At 38.1% G+C, this 23,325-nt stretch overlaps 2 protein-coding genes and 1 pseudogene across 4 annotated transcripts in view; 1 reads left to right on the forward strand and 2 right to left on the reverse strand.

The window, feature by feature from the left end:
* The window catches only part of LOC6036547 (serine/threonine-protein kinase NLK), a 205,517-nt gene that overhangs the window by 20,034 nt on the left and 162,158 nt on the right, over nt 1-23,325 (forward strand). The window lies entirely within an intron of this gene.
* LOC6048365 lies at nt 5,336-8,124 on the reverse strand (annotated as a pseudogene).
* On the reverse strand, nt 20,342-21,696 carry LOC6036550. Its single transcript, XM_038261603.1, has 2 exons — nt 21,644-21,696; nt 20,342-21,590 (listed from the first exon to the last, which is right to left on the reverse strand). The coding sequence occupies exons 1-2, from the start codon at nt 21,679-21,681 to the stop codon at nt 20,384-20,386; spliced, it is 1,245 nt and encodes a 414-aa protein (XP_038117531.1). The 5' UTR covers nt 21,682-21,696; the 3' UTR covers nt 20,342-20,383.

The raw sequence follows: 23,325 nt of genomic DNA on the forward strand, positions 1-23,325 counted from the left end.
CTGCCAGGTTTAGGCTGCAGCAGGTCGGTAGCTAGAATGCACCATCGCCATAACTTGCTAACTGACTGGTTGTTTATCAACAAGGAAACTCGTTTTTCAAGAATTGTTTACTGTTGTGTGTACTGCTCAGAGCACACGAGGAATAAAGATGGGAGATAGCGAAGTGCTCGTCACAGGTTTTGTCGAATTGTTGAAATTGTTTTTAAATACGTTTTGTGTGTGTGTGTGTGTGGTCCAATCCAATACCCGCTAACCGGTAGCGAAATTATGGGAAGGTATAATTTGTATCAGACTTTGTATATGCCGAATGCTGATACAACTTATCTCAGTCCCGGGTATTAGGTGGTGATAGCCCTCGCGCTGCTTCCAACGACCCATTTCAGAATGGCAGAGATCCTAGCGGCCCAATTCCGAGGTCGTTGGGCATTGTCCGGCCCCGCCTTAACATAGAAGCAAGCACCAGACGGATCCTCGATCTATCTTAAGACTCCCAATCCCTTCAGGCAAATCAGGGATCAGAGCGTATTTAATATGAGAAGAATACATCATGTTCTATAACCTTCAGATGGCCGACTGGTTAGAGTCCCAGACCATCAATCCAAAGGTGTGAGTTCGAATCCCACCTGATTCAGTTTCGTTTTTGTTCAAATTCAAAGTTCCAATTCCTGATTCCAAATTTCAAAGGTACCGACCGGGATTTGATCCCTGAACCTTCTGCTTGTGAGGCAGAAGCCGTAACCATTAAGCCACGGAGCCGGTTCAAATTGTTTTTAAATACGTTTTAGAAACAATAATATGGACCGTCTCACTTTCACAAGTGAACTTTTCCATTGTTACAAGCAAAATTCATGTTTCAATTACACAGTAAAACAAAATCATGGTAATATCACATCTGGGAAGGGGTACATCTTTTATGTCAGAAAAAATTGTAAAATGTGTAATTTTACCACTTTTCTGGTGTAATGTCACTTTTTCAGTCTAAATTGAGGTAAAATTACATCATAAAAGAGGTAATAATTAACCTTCCGAAATTACACTTTCCAAATTTACACGATTTTTTACTATGTACATTTCTTGAGCGAAAAAAGAACGCTTAATGTGTTTTCAACATAACAATTTTAGAAATGATTTGATCACAGGGTGGCCACTCAAGTCGGGAAAAAGTCGGGAATTCGCCAAAATCCGCCAAAAATCGGGAATACGGCGGGAATTTATGATTTTTTGTCAAAAAGTCGGGAATTCTAAGCATACTTGTTTGAAAATTATTTTTTAACTCTTGAATAATTTTTTAACATTTTGTGCAATTTTCAAATTGATTTCGCTCAATTTTGCTTTAGTAACTTACTTTAAATTTAAGGTTCTTTTCACTATTTCAATATATTTGAGTATGGAAAAGCTGTTTAGGACATTCAAAATCTTAATTAATATTGGAGTCTTTGACACAGATCTTCATAATATTTTTCATGAATCATATGACCTCTATTAATTTTTGTTTAGGCTGGTACAAATAATTTTAATTTTAAGTTTTTGTCACCCCCCCCCTTCAAAATTGGCCCGAAAAATCAGGGGGCAAAAAAAAATTTTACAATAAACTTCAAAATTTCAATGAAAATTCAAGTGCAACTAGCTGAAATCAAATTAAAATACATTCTCCTGCGTTTAAAATCATTTTTAGCATGTTTGGGTTTATTAAAAAATCTTAAGATTTTTGAAAATTTTCGATGCAAAATCTTTTTTTATCGATACAATTTTTGTTTTTGTCAGATCTTAGATTTTTTGAAAACTAATGATTGCAAAAGAACTGAACTAGTTTAAAATGCATTTTAAAACACTTTTTTCATTTAAATGTGAAGACTATGGCTTCTTATTTAAATTTTTATATTTTTTTATTTTTTTGCCCCCCCCCCCCCTTGACCTCGGCCAGGGCCGAGGGACAAAAACTTTTTAAAATATTTGCATCGGCCTATCAAACAAGAGGTTAAGTTAATGAAAAACTAATATGAAAATAGAGCCTAATGGCCAGCTTAGAGTTATGATTCTATTTCATTTTGTCACATAGATTTAATATTTGAAAACAGATTTCAACTTGAGTTTCCCTGGGCCTTGTAAAGTCAAGGGGCATGATTTGATCCTAGTGCATTACTTAAAATTTGGGTATTCATTCTTTTTTATAAGCACTATGGACACCACTTCATGCTACGAGAACTCGCTTTGTCGCAGCCCCAGGGCTTAAGCGTTGACCGATAAGCTGTCTTCGTGAACTAGGTAGTTCTCCGATAGTGAAAATATCACAATTGCACAAGACACCGCTGCTTCTGTGACTTTTTCACTATCACAATGTGGGAATTAGGTGGGACTTTTTGATAGTACAATTGATTTGTTGCTTAGCATTAGCATTTAAAATAAATCTGTATGCTTTCCATGTCTATTTGATGATAAATTTAGTTGCAATTGTTAAGTTAGAGTAATGCTGTCAATAAACTTTGATTGATGTAGAATACTAGGCATTCTTTTATGTCAAATTGTCCATAGAGTCTCGATCAATCAATAATGTAATGATATCGGACAAAATTCGTTGATCTGTTGAACTAACGGTTTTCGGATTATGGTTGTATCGACCATTGTTGCGAATCTAGGAACTACGGATCTTTTGACGTAAATGGTCATTTCTTTTTCAAATCGCGATTTCTATCCTATTTGTATATCAGTTCACATTTTTTTTTGTTTTTTTTTTTTTATAGAAGTAGTACTGCAACAGTTAAAGGAACGTTTAGTTTTGAACATTAAGTTTAGAGGATTTTAGATTAAAATTTAGATTTTCTATCCAAAGTAGTTAGCAAATGAATATTTGGACTTAAATAAATAATTGAATAAGTTGGACTTATGAATAACACACAACTGTACATTTATTCTAGAGTCAGATCCATACAGCGTCAGTGTTTATTTGGTCGAAGTGTACTAATTCATTGGCAGATCTGATTCTAGTTGTAATGTACGACAAGACTACTGACGGACGTGACAGGACGAGGGCCCAGTTTAGAGGTTTCAACATCAACGATGTGCGGCTGGACCACCCTCCCAAAAAAAAAAAAAAAAAAAAAAAAAAAACAGATTTCAACTTGAGTTTGGCAATGGTTTTTTTTTGGTAAATATGTTTAATTGTTGAACTAAATTCATTAAGTAATTAAAAATATGTTTTTTTCAAGTGTTGCCTTTAAACTTTTTCTGAGAGTATGGGTGAATTACCTACTATACATAAAGCTTGATTTTCAGTTTTCAGAAAACTTAAATATCGAATAAAATCCAAAATTTAAAAACTTTTTTTTACGTTTTGAAAACATAAAGAAAACTTTGAAATTGCAAAAAAAAATCCAAGAAATTTTAAGTTAATGCAAAACTGTTAAAAAAACTTTTCTCTTCAAACATTTTGCTTAAAATAAGTGGTAAAACATAAAATCATATCAAACTAAATGTTCAATGAAAAAAAAAACAGTTAAAAACTGACCACTAAATAAATTAACATTGATTAAAAAAACAGTATCAAAAATTGAAAAATTAAAAAGGGAAATTGGCATTTTTTTATAAATTCTTTGACATCTTTCTAAATCCTTTGAATGAATAATATCAGCAATTATGTTTTAATCATTCTTTGATTTAAAATGATGATGAAGTTTAAAAAAAAATAGGAACTAAATTTTAAGTTCAGTTATCTTTGACTTTTTGTCATTTCCAGATGAAACGAAGTATCAAAAACTATACTTTTGCCAATTTAAAAAATAACATGGAAGTTATAAGTATTGTTGGACTTTCGATATTTTTTTCAAAGACTAATTGTTTGTGTTTCTACTCTGAATCTAATTAAATTACAATTTTGAAGTTTTTTTTAAATTGTGGTTTAGTTTGGTGGTTTTTAAAAAAATGCCTATATTTGGATTATTTTTAAATTCATTTAATTTTTTTTCGGTGGTTAATATTGACTTTTATTATAGAAAGTTTTTTGTTTGAAATCATTTTTTAGATAAGAAATGGGTATTTTTTTAACATTCTGGAAAAGTCTGGAAAAAAGTCGGGATTTTGATAATGGGATTTGAGTGGTCACCCTGATTTCAAATGTGATATTCTATTAAAATCGATTTTTGCCTCATTCTACTAAACTTCATACTGAAAATGTTAAAGAACGCCTCTAATGACGTCAACAAAACTTCTTCTTCCACGGAACCCCCATCGATTTGCAGCAACTCTAACCTCAAAGTGGCACTTTTTCCCCCACTCGACCATATGTTTCGTAATTTTCCCGCAGACGCGCAAAGTTTTCCATTCTCCACGGAACGGAGGCCAACCATGGGCCAAGTTTTGTTTTGTTTGAGCGGGCGACGATGTCTACCAATGCGTGTGGTTATTTTTAGTCCGATAGACTTGGTCGTATGACCACCAGCCAGATTAAAGTGGGAGCGTAGGTGGCAACTTGGACGGGTGAGGGTGTGTGTGTGAGTTGAACTGACCTGGGTAAGCCGAGAACAGGTAGATTGATATTCATCTAACTATTGAGAAAAAACTGATGGTTTTCACATTAAAGAAGGTCAAGAAAAATCGAATCTTAGTTCCGTGATTGGAGCAAGGGCGTCTATATTAATTGAACTACTGATATTGCTTCTCTTCTGCAACCTACTCCAGAATCTGCAACTGATTGACATTTGGACAAACGAAGTTCCTATAAATCCCATCATTTTTCAATCACGTAACAGCTCATCATGTCACGAGAGCTGCCACGACTTCCCGCATAAACGAGAACCTTAAAAAAACTTTGTGTTAAATGGTTTTCTCACCATTTCAGAGATCGTAACCACTATTTGAAAAATGGTAGGAAAACCTTAAAAATACCATATCGGAAATGGTACCCTACCATTTATCATAAAGTTCGACCATCTGAATTGAGGGTGGTTAGCAACGGTAACCTTAAAAATCCCCGAACAACGTTTCGTCAAATTACCATTTGTGTAATGGTAAAAATAAAGTTAATTTTCGCGTAAAAGCGACGTTTTTCTTCCGGTTTTTACTATTTCATAAAAGGTTTTTAAATGGTATTTTAAGGTTGTTCGCACAATTTTTAACCTTGCTGCTACTATTTTAGAAATGGTTCGTAAATGGTTTTTAAGGGTTTTTCTTGCTATTTTTACCTAGCGCTACTATTTTGGAAATAGTTTTCATATGGTTATTTAAGGTTTATCCTACATTTTTTCCCAGTTTCACTATTTCAGAAATAGTTTTCAAATGGTAAATTAAAGTTTATCATACAAATTTACACTTTTTGAGAAAAAGTTTTGAAATAGTTTCTAAAAGTTTTTCTTACATTTTCTACCTACCTATTTTTTACAGAATTGTTCACTTTTCGACGGATGGTTCACAGCAATAGTATTTGAACTTTAGCGGCTTAAATTCTAGTTGAATGTTGATTCTGTTTAGTTGATCATACTGCCAAAATCGTCCAAACCTGAAAAAGTAAGAAGAAGAAAAATCACAAAGTATCAAGTTGAATATAATATTCAAATATCATATGTACTTATCTGATTATTCAGATTGATTGATGCCAATCGTTTGTTCGCTTCGTCGCATCCTCGGCGGAACAATATTGTCGGCCGGCTGCCGGCAAAATCTCTTTTGATCACCGATCGAGTTCTCCAGCACCAGCTGTTCCGTTTTTATCAAGTTCTCCACGGCGCTGAAATGATCATCAACAAAAATGTAAATTAAATATCTGGTAAATCAAATGATTTGTTTGAAAATTATACCTGCGCACAAAACGTAAACAACGACCAGCCGCACAAACGTTTCACTTCAGACTGTTTTTGCCTGCGCTAAGCGCTTGCCTGCGCGAGAGCAGGTAACGAAGCGTAGTGAGAGAAGAGAAAAGAGAGAACGCGCAAGGCAAATATTATTTTGCGTTGAATATAAATTATTGATAAATTGATTTAGAAATTTAATGCAAAAAGAGATTTTGCATTCAAAAGAAGGAAAGCCCTAACTTTTTTGAAGGCTGTGTTTCCTTTGATGGTTGGTGTAGATTATGCGAAACAAGGAATAACTTTCGCAGAGGATCTGAAACTTAATTTCACCGGAACAAAACGCCCTATTTGTTTGAAATATCACACTACACCTCCACATCACCGATTCCGTTGATGCTAGAGAACGGAACCGTGATTCCGCTGGTCAATCTAACTGACCTGACACTGTGAAGATCGACGTGCGATGTTAGAGAGCGGTCCAAACGAATTAATAACTTCCGCTCGTCACACTCGAGACATTCGTCGCTGACCTAGCGGAGAGTCGAAATCGACATCGGCACAGGTGCCACGACACCAGTGATTTCGTCTAACCAGTCTAGAAACACTGTTTTGTTCTAGCCATAATGTATTAACATTGTGGAGCAAAACTGCTAGCTCCACGGCGGCCAAAAAACCTAACGCTGCCATAGTGATACGATCACTCACCGAAACACCGCGAATCAAAACCCGTCGAATTTCGCTCTAGTTTCTAGTTTCTTCTGAGCAGGTCGTTTGCGCATTTGCGACGGCGAAGGAGTCGCTGGTTTTTGCGCTCCCGCTTGAGCAGGTTCCGCCGGACGTGCCGCGCCTCGGTCTTCATGCCGTCGCATGTCGTCTCGAGGACCTTGATGTGCACCTGAAAGAAAACAGCTCGGTGAGAGACGCGTTTTTTTGGCTGTAGAATCGCTCAACGCACCGCATGTTTGTGCACGGCATCGGTAAAGTTTTGGATGCTTTCGGTCAGGTCCACGTTCAGGTTCTCTGACCGCTCTGACCCCATGAACCAGAGCGAGCAGAGTCTGCGCCCTCGCCGCCGTCGTCCTTTTGGTTTTACTCCTGCTGCTCGAAGCACTTCGGGTTGACGTGGGCCAGGTTGATGTGCAGGATTCGCTCCAGGTTCTGGATTAGGTAGCGTATCTTAGACTCGACCAGTCCGCACCACTCGAGGAGGTCGTCGGTGTTGTTCGAGGTCACCAGCAGTACGATAATGTAGCGATACTTGAAGAAGAAGCTCGGCGCCTCAAACAGCTTGTCCCAGCCGGCCTTGCCGAGCATGATTTCGTCCGTGATCTGCATGCCGCGGCTGAACTCGTTCAGCATGACCTTCCGCGTCGAGCTAGACACGTGGAAGGTCGAGTTTTGCTGCGGATATGCCGGCGTGATGATCGGCATCAGGTGGAACCGGCCCTGCACATTCACCCGCGGATCCCACACTTGAAAGCCCAGATTCACAGTGTCCGGCCGCTTCAAGAACACCGGCTGGGACCACTTCCAACGCGAAAACACCAGAAAGAACTCGTGCACTTGCGTGGCCGCGACGACATTTGGGAGCTGACACGTCCTGGCCACCAGCATAGCCCAAGACACACCTCCAAAGTAACCCAAAGAGTTGGAGTAGATTCCATGCTCTGAAAACAGAAAAATAAACAATGAATAGAAGAAAACCCCAATATTAACAAAAACCCTAAAAGATACCAACCAAAGCTCAACTTACTCTTCGCCCACAGCTTGGTCGAACGCAGCGCCAGCCGAAAGTTGTCAATGTTGGGCACCAGCCGCAGGATTTCGTCGGTGGCGCGGCATCCGTTCAGACTGCGCACCAACTTGGGGTCCAGATTCTTCAGCAGCATATCTTCGCGCAGGTCAAAGTTGTCCGGAATCTCCTTCAGCGCCAACCGCGCAAACAGCAAATCAATCTTGATGCCGTCTAAGTTCATCTTGACGTCCGGCACAAGCACCTCCTCGACGGCGCGGCACTCTGTCACCTCCGGCTGTTTCTTCAGCAGCTCGAGGAACGACCCAAAGTAGTCCTGCCGTTCGATGTTGCGCGGCGCCACGCACAGCGCGTCAATATTCGCCCGCTTGTGGTTAACGCCCAGCCGGTACGACCCAAAAGTGTAGATCTTTCCGCCAAGCTTCTCTGCCAGCACGGCATGTTCTTCGAGATGGACACATTGCGCACCCACTGCTTGACCAGCGTGTTCAGCTTGGACAGAATCTCCATCCGGTGGTTCAGCACGGACTCGTCCTCAAACACGTTGTACGGCTCAAAAAAAAACTTTGACGGCACAGGGAAAATAAAAAATCAAAACAAACATTCCTCCTCCACACGGTCAGCTGGATGTACTCAAAATCAAGTTCGATTCACTCATTTTGGACCATGCGTGGAGGAATTCATTTATGAGTTGCAACACCAAGTCAAGTAAAACATTGTAAAACGGCCATTGTCATTTTTCAAAACATTGAGAAAAACAAGAATGAAATTTGCAATTAGTTTTTCAATTCCTATTTCATACCAATTAAGCAAACTGCGAAAATTATTTACACAACATGTGTAAAAATGGTATAGTATGCATCCTTAAACTTAAATTGATGGAAAAATTCAATTATTACGATAAAATTGATGAAAAAAGAACATAAGCCCCGAACGATTGTTTTACTCGTGTGGGATCGTATTCAGCCCTTTGCGTTTTAGCGCCTTTGAAAACATTGACAGTTTCATTTTCCACATGGTCCCTGGGCCAGACAGGATGACGGTTTGTTTTTGGCCAAGCAGGCCACATCAAAACAGAATCAGCTTTGCTGTTTGGTCTTTTGCAAGCAAAGTAATTTTATTTGTTTTTAAAGCTTTTTTTCACTTGCCGCGGCCAGTTTAAAGTATTTTTGTGTGAAATACAAGTCTGATCGCGATATTGAAGTGTGCATCTTGGTGTGCAAAATCGATTTTCCAATCAGAGTTACACCGGAGACGTCCCACGGTAAGATTTTCTACAATTTGTTTTTTGCCGATGTTATTTGATTAATCTCCACTTCATTTCAGTTGTGCCAATGGCAAAATTTTTTCGCTGCAAGCTGCAACGGGTGAGAATGTTTCGTCGGATCTGGGCCCAAACGGAACGTCCTGTTTTATTGGAAGGTGTCCATCGAATCGCCGGCATCACAGAATTGGTCAACAAGGCGTCGGGCATTTTCGGCTTCCCTTGGTATCGAGACTTAGGGCCACCAGCATCGAAGCCGGAAAATCACTTGGCCGTCTTGGTCGAACTGCGAAATGCTTCCTACGGGCTGGAGGCTTCGATGGTATGAGTGGCTCACCATGGGAAAAAAAGTGTACCTTCAGCGCGAAGTGCTTTGGGCACGATCGTCGAATCGAAATGACCTGAAACGACCAAACATTGCGACACGGGATAGCGATCCGAAGAAATTTATCCGGTAATCAAAGATTTTTGCGGTAGTGAATGAAATTTAATAAAAGTATGTTTTACAAATGTTTCAATGTGTTGCTATTTAGAAGAATCACAACGTCGCACCTTTCGACGGGATAGGAATTAACCAGAAATATACGAGAAATCTTATTTTAAGTAAAAATCGTTTCTTTCACCAATTTGAAACAAAGGGCCAAGCTTTGTTTCGATCTTTGTTTTGAACAACATTGTGTTTCTCCCTGAGACGATCACGGGTTCGAAAACAAAACAAATCAGTTTCCATATTGGTCCTTTGAATCGAAGGATCTATGTGGAAGTTGAAAATAAACAAAACGTAATGACCGATTCTTAGCGAAGCTACACCAAAATGTCACTTTTTTCAATTTTCAATGTGATTTTTTATATGAAAAATTTCATTTTAATTATGATCTAATAATTGCAATGTGCTTTGAATGCGTTTTCTTATCTGAGATGCCAAAAATATTGACCAAATAAGTTCTGCAAGTCATTGAATGGGAGAGGAGTTTTTTCATAAATCTGCTCCTTTCGTTGTCCCGTCACGAAAAGAAATGGCTGGCAAAAACTTAAATCTCAACCAAATCTTTCAGTTCAAGGAGCAAAAGATTCGTTTTTCAATTTGTGATAATGTGTAGAAGAGCAAAAGTTTTAAAAAATCAATCTGGCAAAACTGTGTCGATTTTTTTGGTGTGCCTTTTAAAATTCCAGTTTTACGATGTTGTCCCGTCACGCTACATTTTCATTTCAGGAGAAGCACAGGTATAATATTGTTCATTATGCATGTCATTTCTATGTTGGAAAATCAATTATCTTTTCAAATATGTAATAACATTGGGGGGTTTCTTCTTTAATTGTGCCACTACAGCCAAAACGCTGAAAAAAACTTGGGAATTTTTTGAAAAGGAGCCGAAGAATCGGTCTAATAAACTTTGGCCTTTTGTAAAATGTGCTCCAAAATGGGGATTACGCTCCGAGGCACAATTTTTATTCAAAATAATAAGAAAACCTGGTTGAATTTGGTTAAACATATTAGAAAATCATTACAATATTTTGAACAGATATATAATATCGCGTATTGAAGTTAACCATTTGAACTTTAAAATAACCTTTTGATTTAGGATAACTATTTCAGTAAACATCCTCAAAAAGTTTTTCAAAGTCATTCAGAAAAAAACACCATTACAAACTTTTTAAAAACCCTAATTATAACGGTAACTATTTGACAAATAATCATCCAAGTCCGCCAGTTGAACCATTTGAATTTTAAAATTACCTTATGATTTAGGGTAACCATTTCAGAAAACATCCAGAAATAGTTGTTCAAAGTTATCAAGAAAATTGTTGACCATTATGAACATTAAAATAACTCTATTACGTATGGTAACCATTTAACAAATAGTTATCGAGGTCCGCCAAATAACATTATTACAAATGGTGACCATATTTCATAAGGTTTTTTTAAGTTCCACACTGCAATCGATATAGTTTTCGTTTATCCGGGTTGACATTCGACGCTGCGGGTTTGTGTGTGTGACAAATGTTGTCTCTCGAAGAAATCAAATTCAATTCAAGTGCGCGGCCCTTCTACACCCACATCGATCAAGCAGCCGCCCAGCATCATCACACAATATCGACGACCTTATGCAAACGAGTTGGTACTCGTCTCTCTCTGTCGCAGTTTTCCATTCTTCCGGAATAAGCTCATGCTTTGCTCGTGTGTCCGGATGATGTAAGATGCTCATCACCCAGCTTCCAGAAGCGCCCCCCTCAAAGCCCAGTGGGTGGTGACACATCACCATCGTCATCGCATCATCATCTGCCTCTTTGCCTTGCGGATGTCATTCGCTAGGTCATGTACAACTCATGCCCCACCGCTTATCGATTAGCTGACAAACTCTTCTGCTTCTTCTTCGTAGTGGTCCTCGTACTTGAGGGTTGTTCAAGAAGGGGGTAGAAATTGTGGACTTGCTCCAAATTCAGCACCAGGAAGAGATATGTGTGTATGGTTCAGGGTTTCGTTTGTGGGAAATTCCTAGCGAATGAACCCACGAAACATGCACCCTTCTAATTCACTGAATTCCTCGCGGTAAGGAGGGATTCGCTCTCGTAAGAATGCTTGACATTTCGGTCCAAGGAATCTCTGGAAGTTCAATTGTGTAGTTTTGAACCCAACTATACCTCTTTCTACAAATGTGGAGATGAAGCTTGTCAGCATTCAAATTGGAACATTCCGTAATGGCAACGACGTGCTTGCTTTACAGGTATCAAATCAACGGATAAATAAAAAAGTTATCGAAAATTTTACATGTTTGAATAAATTTCAATCTACGGGACCATCCATAAACCAACTTTTTTGGGATTCTGTGACCCCCTCCCGTGGACAATTGTCCATACAAAAATAAACTTTTTGTATGGATCGTGGACAATACCCATACCCCCTCCCCCGTCAAGTGTCCACGTGGTTTATGGATGGTCCCTACACAGAAAAAAAAATCATGGTAAGGAGGGAAGGAGTACATTTTTTACGTCAGAAAAAATGGGTAATTTTTCCTCTGAAAATGTGTAATTTTACCACTTTTCTGTTGTAATGTCACTTTTTCAGTCTAAATTGAGGTAAAATTACATCATAAAAGAGGTAATATTCAACCATCCAAATTTATACAATTTTTTGCTGTGTAGGCTTCATATAACTAGCTAGTTAAATCAAAAGTTTTTCGTTTTGAAATATCATGTTTTTGAAGAACCAAAATAAAAAAAATACATTCTTTTTATGGACAAATGAATATGTAAGGTTTGATTTCAACATTTCGAATTATTACTGATTGAAAAGAGTAGATAATTTCATACAAGTATCATTTTTGCAATTCTTTTTCCTGACATCTTCGAATGAAAAAACGGCATTTTTTCATCGCTAAAAATAACAATACTGAAAAGTTCTTATCAGCACTTATATCAAAAATAAAACTTTTCAGTACTGTTTAGGTGTAAACGATTTACTAAAAAAATCCAATTCCAGAAATTGCAATAAAAATTGTTGCAAAACTTGATTTTTTCAGCACTTATCGTATATGTATGGTATGGTATGTAAACCTCGTTGGATAAATTTGCGACAAGTGATGAAAAAATCTTCTTTTCGCAACTTGTTGCATAAACAACTGTTTTAGCATTGATAATGCAACCAACAGTTTTTGAGATATCATCCGTTGAAAAAATATAGGCCAAAATGACATTGAGAAAAAATCATTTTTCACAAAATTTTAACATGATCATATAACTTTTGAAATTCGCCAAAAATCAACTTTACAACAGGTTGATCTTCTAAAATCATTGGAAAGAAAAATTCTGAAAATTATTAAAAACACATGTTTGGAAGTTTAACTTTGTAATGTTGCCATTGTTTAACAATTGTATTTTTTCAGGGGTCAGACGATGCCTAGACGATTTTTTTCAAATTTAAATTTTAATGATTTCACTATATAGTAGAAAATATTAAAAACAGGTAAAAAAAGTAATGACTGTAAAAATATAAAAAGGTTATTATAGGAAGTCAGAAGAAAAATTAAATTAACAAGATAAAAGCAAATTAAAATACTTGAAATTAAACAAGAAAATTATGAAACAAGAGAAGTAATGTTTTTCGGAGAACAAAAGATGCTCAATTTGACCTCCTCAAGAAGGAAAAAAAAATATGAAAAATCGAAAAAAATGTGCATTAGAGAGTTCAAGAGGCTGTTTCTCAGATACCAGATGTCCAATCAATAATGTCTGAAAAAGAAAATTGTAGGATTTTTTTCACCTTCTCGAAAATGTTTTTTGCAGGATTGCAAACTAGACTTTTTTAAACTAGATTACGGAAACCATAACTTAAGCTCAAAATTTTTGTTTTTGGTACTCTGAAACAGATCAAAACAGATCCAGTTTCCGGACAGATGTGCTGTGCTTATTTTTAGAAAGTTTTCAAAAAATCTTAAAATGAAGAAAACATTTTGAAAATCTGGAAATCTTGCCTATTTTTATATTACTTTGGAGAAATTTAAAATTCTAATAAATTTAAAGCAATGCGTCATGGATTTGAATAAAAAAAAGTTTCTGGAACATTTATACTATAAACTGTTGCACAGAAATAACAAATAGAAACTTTGCAGATCTGGCAACCCTGCTGTGAGATATCACTACCTAAGAAAAAAATTCGTCGGATGTTGAATTTTTTTAGTTAATTGAAAATTACTCCCGATATTCTCCTCCGTTAGATAGCATTTAAATGACCTTTTTGGTCAGTTATGAACTTTGAAAGTCTGGCAACCCTGTTTAGAGATATCTCCACTTCAGTTTGAATCATAGCACTGGTTGGATGGAAATTAGATAAAAATCATCGTTATTAGTTAATATTCGATTGTTACCTTTAATGTAATCTTAAATGACAACATGTTATTTATTTATTATAAAATACATTCTTTTAAAAATTGAGCTGTCGTAACTTGTTTTAATGTTATTAAAATTCGAAATCAATTTTGTCTTCAGTTCCACCAAAATCCATCCCCAACACTAATTGACTAAAAACGCTGAGTGCTTCCAAGCAACCTGCCAGCAAAATTCGCAAAATTTCACAAATCTCTGAAGGGAATCCGCACTGATGTCCTCAACAGCAGCCCTTCATCCAGACACAAATCGCCCGCCTCAACCGAGCAAGCGTTCTTTATGGGGGCATTTGTGCAGTTATTTATTTTTTTTGCTCACTCTTGGAAATCGTCTGCAGAATCTCCCTCAATCGGACACACCAAACCGGTATCTGCGAACAAAGAAGAGTCCACGTTCTGCAGACAGACGGCACTGGACAGGACGAAAACGCATTCTAGTCTGCACACCAAGAGTCGATGAGTACGGAAACGAGAGATTCACATCTCTCTGCCAGGGTTGAACGCGGAGGCGTTTACGGGACTTTTTTCGGTGATGGATTCCGGGTTAAACCATGTTATACCTTGCACTTTTAGTTGGGACGAACGTACGAATGGCAGCTGTTCGATTCATTGGGTTCTGCAAGTGATGTTTCGGGGGGTCTGATTAGATTACGGGCCGGAATCGTCGGCACTCAACGATGCAAAACTGGGCGATGAATCTTTTGAACCGGACTGTCTGTCTGTCTGGTGGTAGACACGGACGGAGGTCCCCTTGGACCTTTGGACGATGAATATGAACGTCGATTTGAGGGGTTCAGTGAGGGGCTCTGGACACGACACCCTCGACGAGTTCGACACGGGTTTTGGCGAGGGGACTATGCAGGCCAAAGCCAGCATTTCCCAGCGCGAGTTAATGAGTAATGATTGCATTAATTATGGCCTCTAACGCGACTACCATGAAGGGGGAGAACTTGGCTAAAGTTCTTCATGAGAGACGGTTTTTTTTTTGTTGTCGCTAGAGTGCCAATTTGTAAGACGCGCACTGAGTAATTACATTTTTCACTTTCACATTCTGAGTGCACATGTGAAAGCTAGAATATCAAATTTGAACTGTTTGGAAACAGTGCAAGGACAGGCAAAGGACGATTCTTTGTGAAGTGTATGTTTGAATCGGTTATACATTCTTTTTTTTTGCGAAAAAAGTACAACATTTCCGGATCTAACATCATCATCCCTCTCGGATGTAACGTCACTCCTTCCGGATGTAACTTCACTCCACTTGGAAGTAACGTTAACTCACTCGGAAGTAGAGGGTGACGATTCTCGAGATTTTCAATTTCCCGGGAATCGAGAGTTGAATTTGGCCATTTCCCGGGAATTCCCGGGACCCGGGAGTTTCTTTGACTATGCTAATAGTGCCAAAATTTAAAATGAAAAGTAATAAATTTATTTCTTTTTAAATGAATTCAGTTACAATTAATTCATACTAATTCTATGAAAAGTAAAGTAGCCCCATTATTTTGAGGAACTATACTGCCCATATTCGCATGAATGTCCCATATGCAAAAACAGCAAGCTGAGAAAATCGCAAATCAAGTTTACGTGTTAAGTTTTCACGAAAAAACTGGAATTCCCCCTGATTTCTAGAACAAAATACTGGATGTTATGGGCTTTTCTGAAAGAGCACAGGATTTTGAACCAAACTGCATCATTAGCTCAAAAGTGATGAAAATGCATATGGGACATATATGCAAACAGAGGGAGTATATAAAACCTTTTGATTTTTTTCTGAATCTGCAAATACAAAATCGTTTCTTGAGCTTTTTAAGACTCAAATTTGTAGTTTAAAATATTTACGAATCTTAATTCGCACTGAGTGATTTTTCAAAAGTTGCACAAAGTTGTTATTGAGCAATTCCATGTCAAATAGGGAATCGGTTGTACCCGACCCTCTCCGATTTCAATGAAACTTTTTTGACATGTTATCCTAGGCATATATAAGCCATTTTTGTGTATATGGAGCCAGTTAATGACATTTTAGAAGGGCGTAAGTGTTTTAAATATTTTTGTATTTCGTAATTTAAATATTGCTATATCTCGAAGCCGTTGCATCGTATCAAAAAGTGGTCAAAGACAAACTTGTAGGAAATTTGACGGGCTTTTCGAAAAAAATACACTGAAAGATAAAAACACTCCATCTTTATGAGATTTTTTGATTTTTAAGTTTAAAAGTCAAATTTGAACATGAGCCCACGATTTTTCTTTCTTCAAAATTTTTGTGAAAATAGCCTAAGATGTTACAAAAAGACTCACGAAAAATGCAGGATGGAGTAACTCACCTAAAAAAATACAAAAATCATTTACTGAAACTGTTTTTTTTGAAAAGTGCTCTAAACGTCAAAATTTTCAAAAACCGAGTATGGGAATCGATTCTCCAGACAATTTTACATAAAAGTCTCCATATTGACCATTGTCCTAAGTCAAATCCTTGTGAAGTTACAGCGGTTTCAAAAATAAAAATGTTGAAAAAATAGGTTTTTTGATGGTTTTTGGCAATTTCTATATGACAGACTTGATTTTTCAGTCTCGAAAATATTTTAACCGGAAATCTCGTCCAATTTCCCATAAGTTTGTCTTTGACCACATTTCAATTGGATGTATGGGCTTACAGATATAAGCTAATTTACTATCCAAGTTACTATACTACACTGAAAAAATATTATGTTTTCAGTTATGAGCAATGTAATTAGCTTATATCTGTAAACCCATACATCCAATTGAAATGTGGTCAAAGACAAACTTATGGGAAATTGGACGAGCTTTCCGGTAAAAATACTTTCGAGACTGAAAAATCAATTCTGTCATATAGAAATTGCCAAAAACCATAAAAAAACCTATTTTTTCAACATTTTTATTTTTAAAACCGCTGTAAATTCACAAGGATTGGACTCAGGACAATGGTCAATACGGAGACTTTTATGTAAAATTGTCTGGATAATTGATTCCCGTACTCGGATTTTGAAAATTTCGACGTTTAGAGCACTTTTCAAAAAAACAGTTTCAGTAAATGATTTTTGTATTTTTTTAGGTGAGTTGCTCCATCCTGCATTTTTCGTGAGTCTTTTTGTAACATCTTAGGCTATTTTCACAAAAATTTTGAGCGAAAAAAAATCGTGGGCTCACCTTTAAATTTGACTTTTTAACATAAACATCAAAAAATCTCATAAAAGTTGAGTGTTTTTTTTCTTTCAGTGTATTTTTTTCGGAAAGCCCGTCAAATTTCCTACAAGTTAGAGCGTCCAATTTCCCGGGGTTACCAATTTCCCGGGAAACGGGAAATTTTTAGCCAATTTCCCGGGAATTCCCGGGAAATTTTAAATTTATTGAAAATTGTTATGATTATGTTTAATTAATATTATGCAACAAAATTGTAAAGGACATCAATATTTATGGTTTAAATAAGTGTGAAGATCAATTAACAGCTTGACTGCATGTAAAAAATCATTCAACTACAAGAAAATATATTTTGGTATTTTTTGATGAGAGTTTTAAACTTGCCTCTGTGACCAGTTTATTGAAATGAGAAAAAAAACATGCAGAAATAATGTGTTTCATGAAAAATACTGGTTTCAGCTCTTGAACAAATGAACAAATGATAAAGCTTTTTATTGTTGGTTTTACTCCAAACAACCCAATGTTTTCAAATATTTGAGGCAAGCTTTGATTATGTTTTTGAATTTTTTGAGAGCAAACAATAGAAAGTAATTTTTCAATGATTTTTTTTTTGTATTATTATGCAACATGATTTAAATTATACGATAAATTAACATCATTCCTCAAAAAGTCTTCTATTTTTTCACATTTAACACTCTAACACCTGTAGTTGCACCAGTGCTCCATAATTCTTTTACTTCAAATTGTAATTTCTTTAGTACTAGGTATTCAAAAAATCAAATTATTCGCTCTACAGCATTGCCTTGGCGTTCTCGATTGCGAGATTCCTACTCGAAACTAGGTGTCCGAAGGCTTGATCGTTGAGGCAATTGCAAACCTCTTTTTACACCTAAGCTTCCATCTACCCCGGGATTCGAACTGACGACCTTTGGATTGTTAGTCCAATTGCCTACCAGCGACTCCACCGAGACAGGACCCAGGAAGACGACTCCTACACATGGACTGAGCTAACGACCTAACCTTTTTAGGTTAGTCCGGGGCCAACATTTACTTCCCGTCCGACGGAAGGCGTGATCGGACAAATCTCGTCTCGAAAAATGCCACCGGGACCGTCTGGGATCGAACCCAGGCCAACTGGGTGAAAGACAACCACGCTTACCCCTACACCACGGTCCCGGCTGATATTCAACCAATTGAATTAATGCTTTTGGCACAAATTCGATTTTCATCTTATTTGATTATGGTAAACAAAAACGTAAAAAAATCTCAATTTTAATTTGGAGGTAAGGAGTTAATATTGTTTTGATGAAATAACATCACTCTGTTGAAAGCTTACCTAATTGTAATAATTTAATACTCATTAAGCAAGATCTATTCCCAGTTGCTTCAAAAATTAATATAATCAGAAATAATTCTGATATCAAAATTTCTGATAATCTGATAAATTATATATAAACCAAACAATACATTTAATTGAACAACGTCATGTTGAGTTTGTTCATTTATTATTTTTCAGAGCATTTTCAAAAAATTGTTCCAAAAATTTAAGAAAATGTATACTTCCGCTTGAATTTCGGGAATTCCCGGGAAATTTAAAAATTTCCCGGGAAACGGGAAATATTTTTTTTCGGGAAGTCCCGGGAATTCCCGGGATTTTTTTCCCGAGACGGGAAATTGGACGCTCTACTACAAGTTTGTCTTTGACCACTTTTTGATACGATGCAACGGCTTCGAGATACAGGGATATTTCAATTACGAAATACAAAAATATTTAAAACACTTACGCCCTTCAAAAATGTCATTATCGAGTGTAACTGGCTCCATATACACAAAAATGGCTTATATATGCCTAGGATAACATGTCTACAAAGTGTACATTGAAATCGGAGAGGGTCGAGAAAAAAGTACCTAAAAAAATACTGTTTTGGGCTGGAATTGCTCTATTAGATTTTTGTAAACAAAAAATAACGAATTTAGTTAATACATAATTTCCCAGTATCGATCATTTTGCAATATGATAAACAACGACTTAAAACAACTAATTAAACTGTTTTTTTTTGTAATTTTAAAGGTCAACTGTAAATATTCATTGAAGAAATATTTACAGTTATCAGAAAAGTCCATTCGTTAACAAAAAAACTAGATTATGAGGATTGCTATACTAGAGAGAAGATATGGGAATTAAACTTAACTTTAAAAAAAATTTCTCTCTAAGAAATAATAAAGAAAATATTTGAAAACTGTAACGGCTAAATATTTTCTAAGGTAAATTTTGGGGTCCAATTTTTTTTGGCATCTCTCTATTAAAGTTTTTGGAATATTTGACAAGTTAAAATTTACACTTTCTGAATAAGAAGATTAGAGAAGCAGTGGTTTGTTCGAACTTGAACATTGAACATTCAATGTTCAAAACAATTTTGAATTTTTCAAATGTTTTTCTGATTAGTTTATATAATTTTGCTTCAATATTTATGAGTTAAAAATTTCCCGGGAGTCTCGACCGAATTACCCGGGAATCGAGAGGTCCAAAAATGGTCGATTTCCCGGGAATTCCCGCTCGTCACCCTCTACTCGGAAGTAACGTCACTTCTTCCGGATGTAACTTCCCTCCACTCGGAAGTAACGCAATCCCGCTCGGAAGTAACGTCATCCCGCTCGGAAGTAACGTCACTTCTTCCGGATGTAAGTTCACTCCACTCGGAAGTAGCGTCATCGAACTTGGAAGTAACGTCTACCACTCGGAAGTAACGACATCGAACTCGGAAGTAACGTCACTTCTTCCGGATGTAACTTTACTCCACTCGGAAGTAGCGTCATCCCGCTTGGAAGTAACGTCATTGAACTTGGAAGTAACGTCATCGAAGTTGGAAGTAACTTCACTCTTGAATTTTCGTCACTTTACTCGAATGTAACGTCATTCTTGCAGCTGTAACGTCATACCTCCTGGATCCAACGTCACCCCTTCAGGCTTCAACGCCCAAAGAGTTCACCGAGCTCCGAAGTGTGTTCGTTTTGGGGTTCAAATTTGGCACTTTTCTCCCGGGCACATTGTCGAATTTATTGGAAATTTGTCCCCTCTCTCTCGCTCTACCCAACCTTAGTCCCAACTAATTCCAACCAGCTCCGGAAAGCTTCCGAAAGAATGATGTTTATGCACGACATCGCAAAGAGTAGAAAAGCTGAGGAAATTTAGCACTTTGGACCTGGCTGCAACCGACGACGACGACGTCAACGATGGGATGTTATTTAGGAAATTGCTTTCCGAGAGGTCTACCTCGTTGTGGGGGTTGGGTTGTGTGTTGGGAGGAAAATGAGTTGCGACAGAAATTCGTTTAACAGCAGTCTTCTCCTTCGTTGGCAAAAATAGTCGGAGATCGACATGGACCGGAGGGATAAACATGAAAATTTTCGTGGCTAGACGATAAATTCTCGTTTTCGGTTGACCCGAGAACATTGCTAATGAACGGTGTGTTTTGAGGAGGGGGGACTAATGGGAATTAATAGTTGGAAGTGGTTAATTAGGAAAGTTTTCGTTTGTTTATTGTATTCATAGTTTTTCCAGTTCTGCGAGGTACAAATCCTGGATTACATCGTCTATCATGGCGCGATTTTCATTCAGTCTGCTCGTGAACCACTCGAACTTTTCCAACACTTGTTTAGGACTATTGCTTTCGATTCGCTGAAGATCGCGTCGGACTTGATCAAAATCAAAATCTGCACCGTCCTTCAAAGATTCTACCTGCTCCTCGATCCCACTAAACCTCCGATCATCCCTAATCCTACTCTCCATCCGTTCACTTTTCAAAGCTCCAACCGCTTCCTTCAAAGCGTCAATCTCCCGCTCCTGCCGGATCATCCAGACGTTCATCCGCTGGAAGAGATCCCCCGCGGATTGCATCAAATACAGCACCATATCGTCCGGAGCTCCCTCGCAGCAGATTCCGGCCACCTTGTTCCCCAGGCACTGCTTATCGCCGGACACCTTGGGTTTGTCCTGCTTCGCGATTCGCCCAAGAGTCCGCACCAGCCAGGCGCAGTTCCACGCATTTCCACCGAGCGAACTCATCGCCAGCCCGGCAAACTGCTCCGGGAAGCGGTTGATCGAGCGGAACCGGTTGGACGCCAGGTGGAGCGTTCCGAGGTTCGGGAAGTCCCACAGGTTGACGAACAAATCTTCCAGTTGGTTTCCGTACAGGAAGAACTCCTCCAGGTTGATCAGCTTGATCGGCACTGTGGTATCAATCCGGAGGATTCCGTTACGGTGTAGTGCTAGCACCTTCAATCGGTTAAGATCCTTGAACTGATCCATGTTGACCACCTGGATCTGGTTGTCGTGCAGGTGCAGTCGAACGAGTCCCCGCAAGCGATTTATATTCTTGGGAACCTCCCTAATCTGATTGTAAGCGATTCCCAGGTGCTCCAACGAGTAGTTATCCTCCGAATCGATGATCACTTCCACGACCTGATTCTTGTGGGCGCTAATCCTGCTCAAGCTAGGTTTGATGTAGATCTTGGGAACTCGTCCGCCGTCGATCTCCATCTTGTCAACCGCGATCATCTGGCGTAGCAGCGTTGGAGAAAGGTAGTCCAGGTGGGGTTGATTCAGGTATATCAGGCTGACATTTGGGAACGTTGCCTTGTGGTAGTCCTGCTCGGACGCGATCGACAGGTTGGCTATCGTGCACCAGTTGGCGTTGTTGACGTAACTGCAGTCGTAGTGGAGACCGAAGGTCACGTTGGCGTGGTAGATGAGCCTAAAAGGGGTACTTTAGGAATCTTGTAAAGAAACAACGTTAGGGGTACTTACAGAACTGCCAACAGCCAGCTGCTACGTGATCGAGACATGATTATCAAATGAGGCTCGAATGGTCAAGTTCCAGGACTTTATACAACCAAGCATCTTTTCATGGAGCATTTTCGGTGATTCCCCCTGGAGCTCGACTGCGGTGATTCACGCAGCTTATCGCGTTTTTTCGTTGCTCTCATATTTCCGGCTAGCATAATTTGTACAAGTTCGTTTAAGATCTATCATCAACGACTGCGTTGAATGTTTATTGTAATTTACTAAACAAAGATTTCAGCCTCTGAACTCACTTTGAACGATGAAAAAGTTGTCCAGATTCAACCTCATCCATGTCGAAACTAACGTTACAATTTGAAGATCGAACGTCACTCTTTAAAGATGTAACGTCAATCCATGCGGTTGTATCGTAACTCCTTGAGAAGGTATAGTCACTCTTAAAAGAGGTATCGTCACTCTTAAACATGGTGACGACTTAAGTTGGGAAAGTCGGGAATTCGCTAAAATCCGCCAAAAATCGGGAAAATGTCTGGAATTTGTGATTTTTAGTCAGAAAGTCGGGAAAAGTCGGGAATCCCAAGCTTATCAGCTTGAAAAAAAATAATTCTTGAATAATTTTTTAATATTTTGTACAATTTTCAAATTAAATTCACTCAATTCTTCTTTGATAACTTACTTTAAATTTAGGGTTCCTTTCCTATTTGAGAATGCAAAGGTTTTTTAATACATGAAAAATCCTAATAAACACTGAACTGCCCCTGATCGCATAAATGTCCCATATGGATTTTCATCGATTTCGAGTTATTAATGCCTATAACATCCAGTACTTTGTTCTAGAAATAAGCATAAGCATAAGCATAGGTGCCCACACGCAGTTGCTACTCCGTTATTGACCAGGACCTCCAGAAGTTACATCCACGACCCGTGGAAGATGAGTGGGTGCTATCTTTCCTCGCTTCGCAACTTCTCAAAGGCCCCTATCATGCTGATCAATACCGGCGCCGGCCACGACCAGTGGTAGGGTCACGGGGAAGTGGATGGGAATGTTAGTCCGATACTTGAGTGATAGAGACCGCCCAATCGACTGCTTCTCCGACAAAGTATCACATGAGTTTTGAGGGGGTTAGTAGATGGGTATGAGGTCAGGATTCACGAGTGGCAGTGATGTGACCATGGGCATTTTGTTTATCGGTTGAAATTTTTTAAATCTTAGGCAGCCGGCTGCGGAAAGATAGATAATTGATTATTTAAAATGGTTTATTTTTATCGTACGCGTGCCAGCCGAGCAGTAATGCTATGGGCTGGACTTATCAGTATATTTTTACTGTTTTTACAATTTAGATAACGCGAGCAAATTTCAAAAATAGTACATGAATGACGCTTTACTCTTCATAAAATCGATAGTTTGATGAGTTAATACTAAAACTGAAAGTTGGAATATTTTTTTACGATCATTTACGACGAAAATTATCGCGAAAAAAACCGGACTGTGCGTCCCCAGAAGCACTTCACTTATGAAGGCATTATTTAATTATTATGACCAATCACCCCATGCACACAAACAGCGACACAAAAGAGACGAAAATTATCGCGAGAAAACAGGACTGCGCGTCCCCAGAAGCACTTCACTTATCATCCAGTACTTTGTTCTAGAAATCAGGAGAAAATCCATTTTTTTCGCGAAAACT

The sequence above is a fragment of the Culex quinquefasciatus genome, chromosome 3 (assembly GCF_015732765.1).
Source record: "Culex quinquefasciatus strain JHB chromosome 3, VPISU_Cqui_1.0_pri_paternal, whole genome shotgun sequence".
Taxonomy (NCBI): Eukaryota; Metazoa; Arthropoda; class Insecta; order Diptera; family Culicidae; genus Culex; species Culex quinquefasciatus.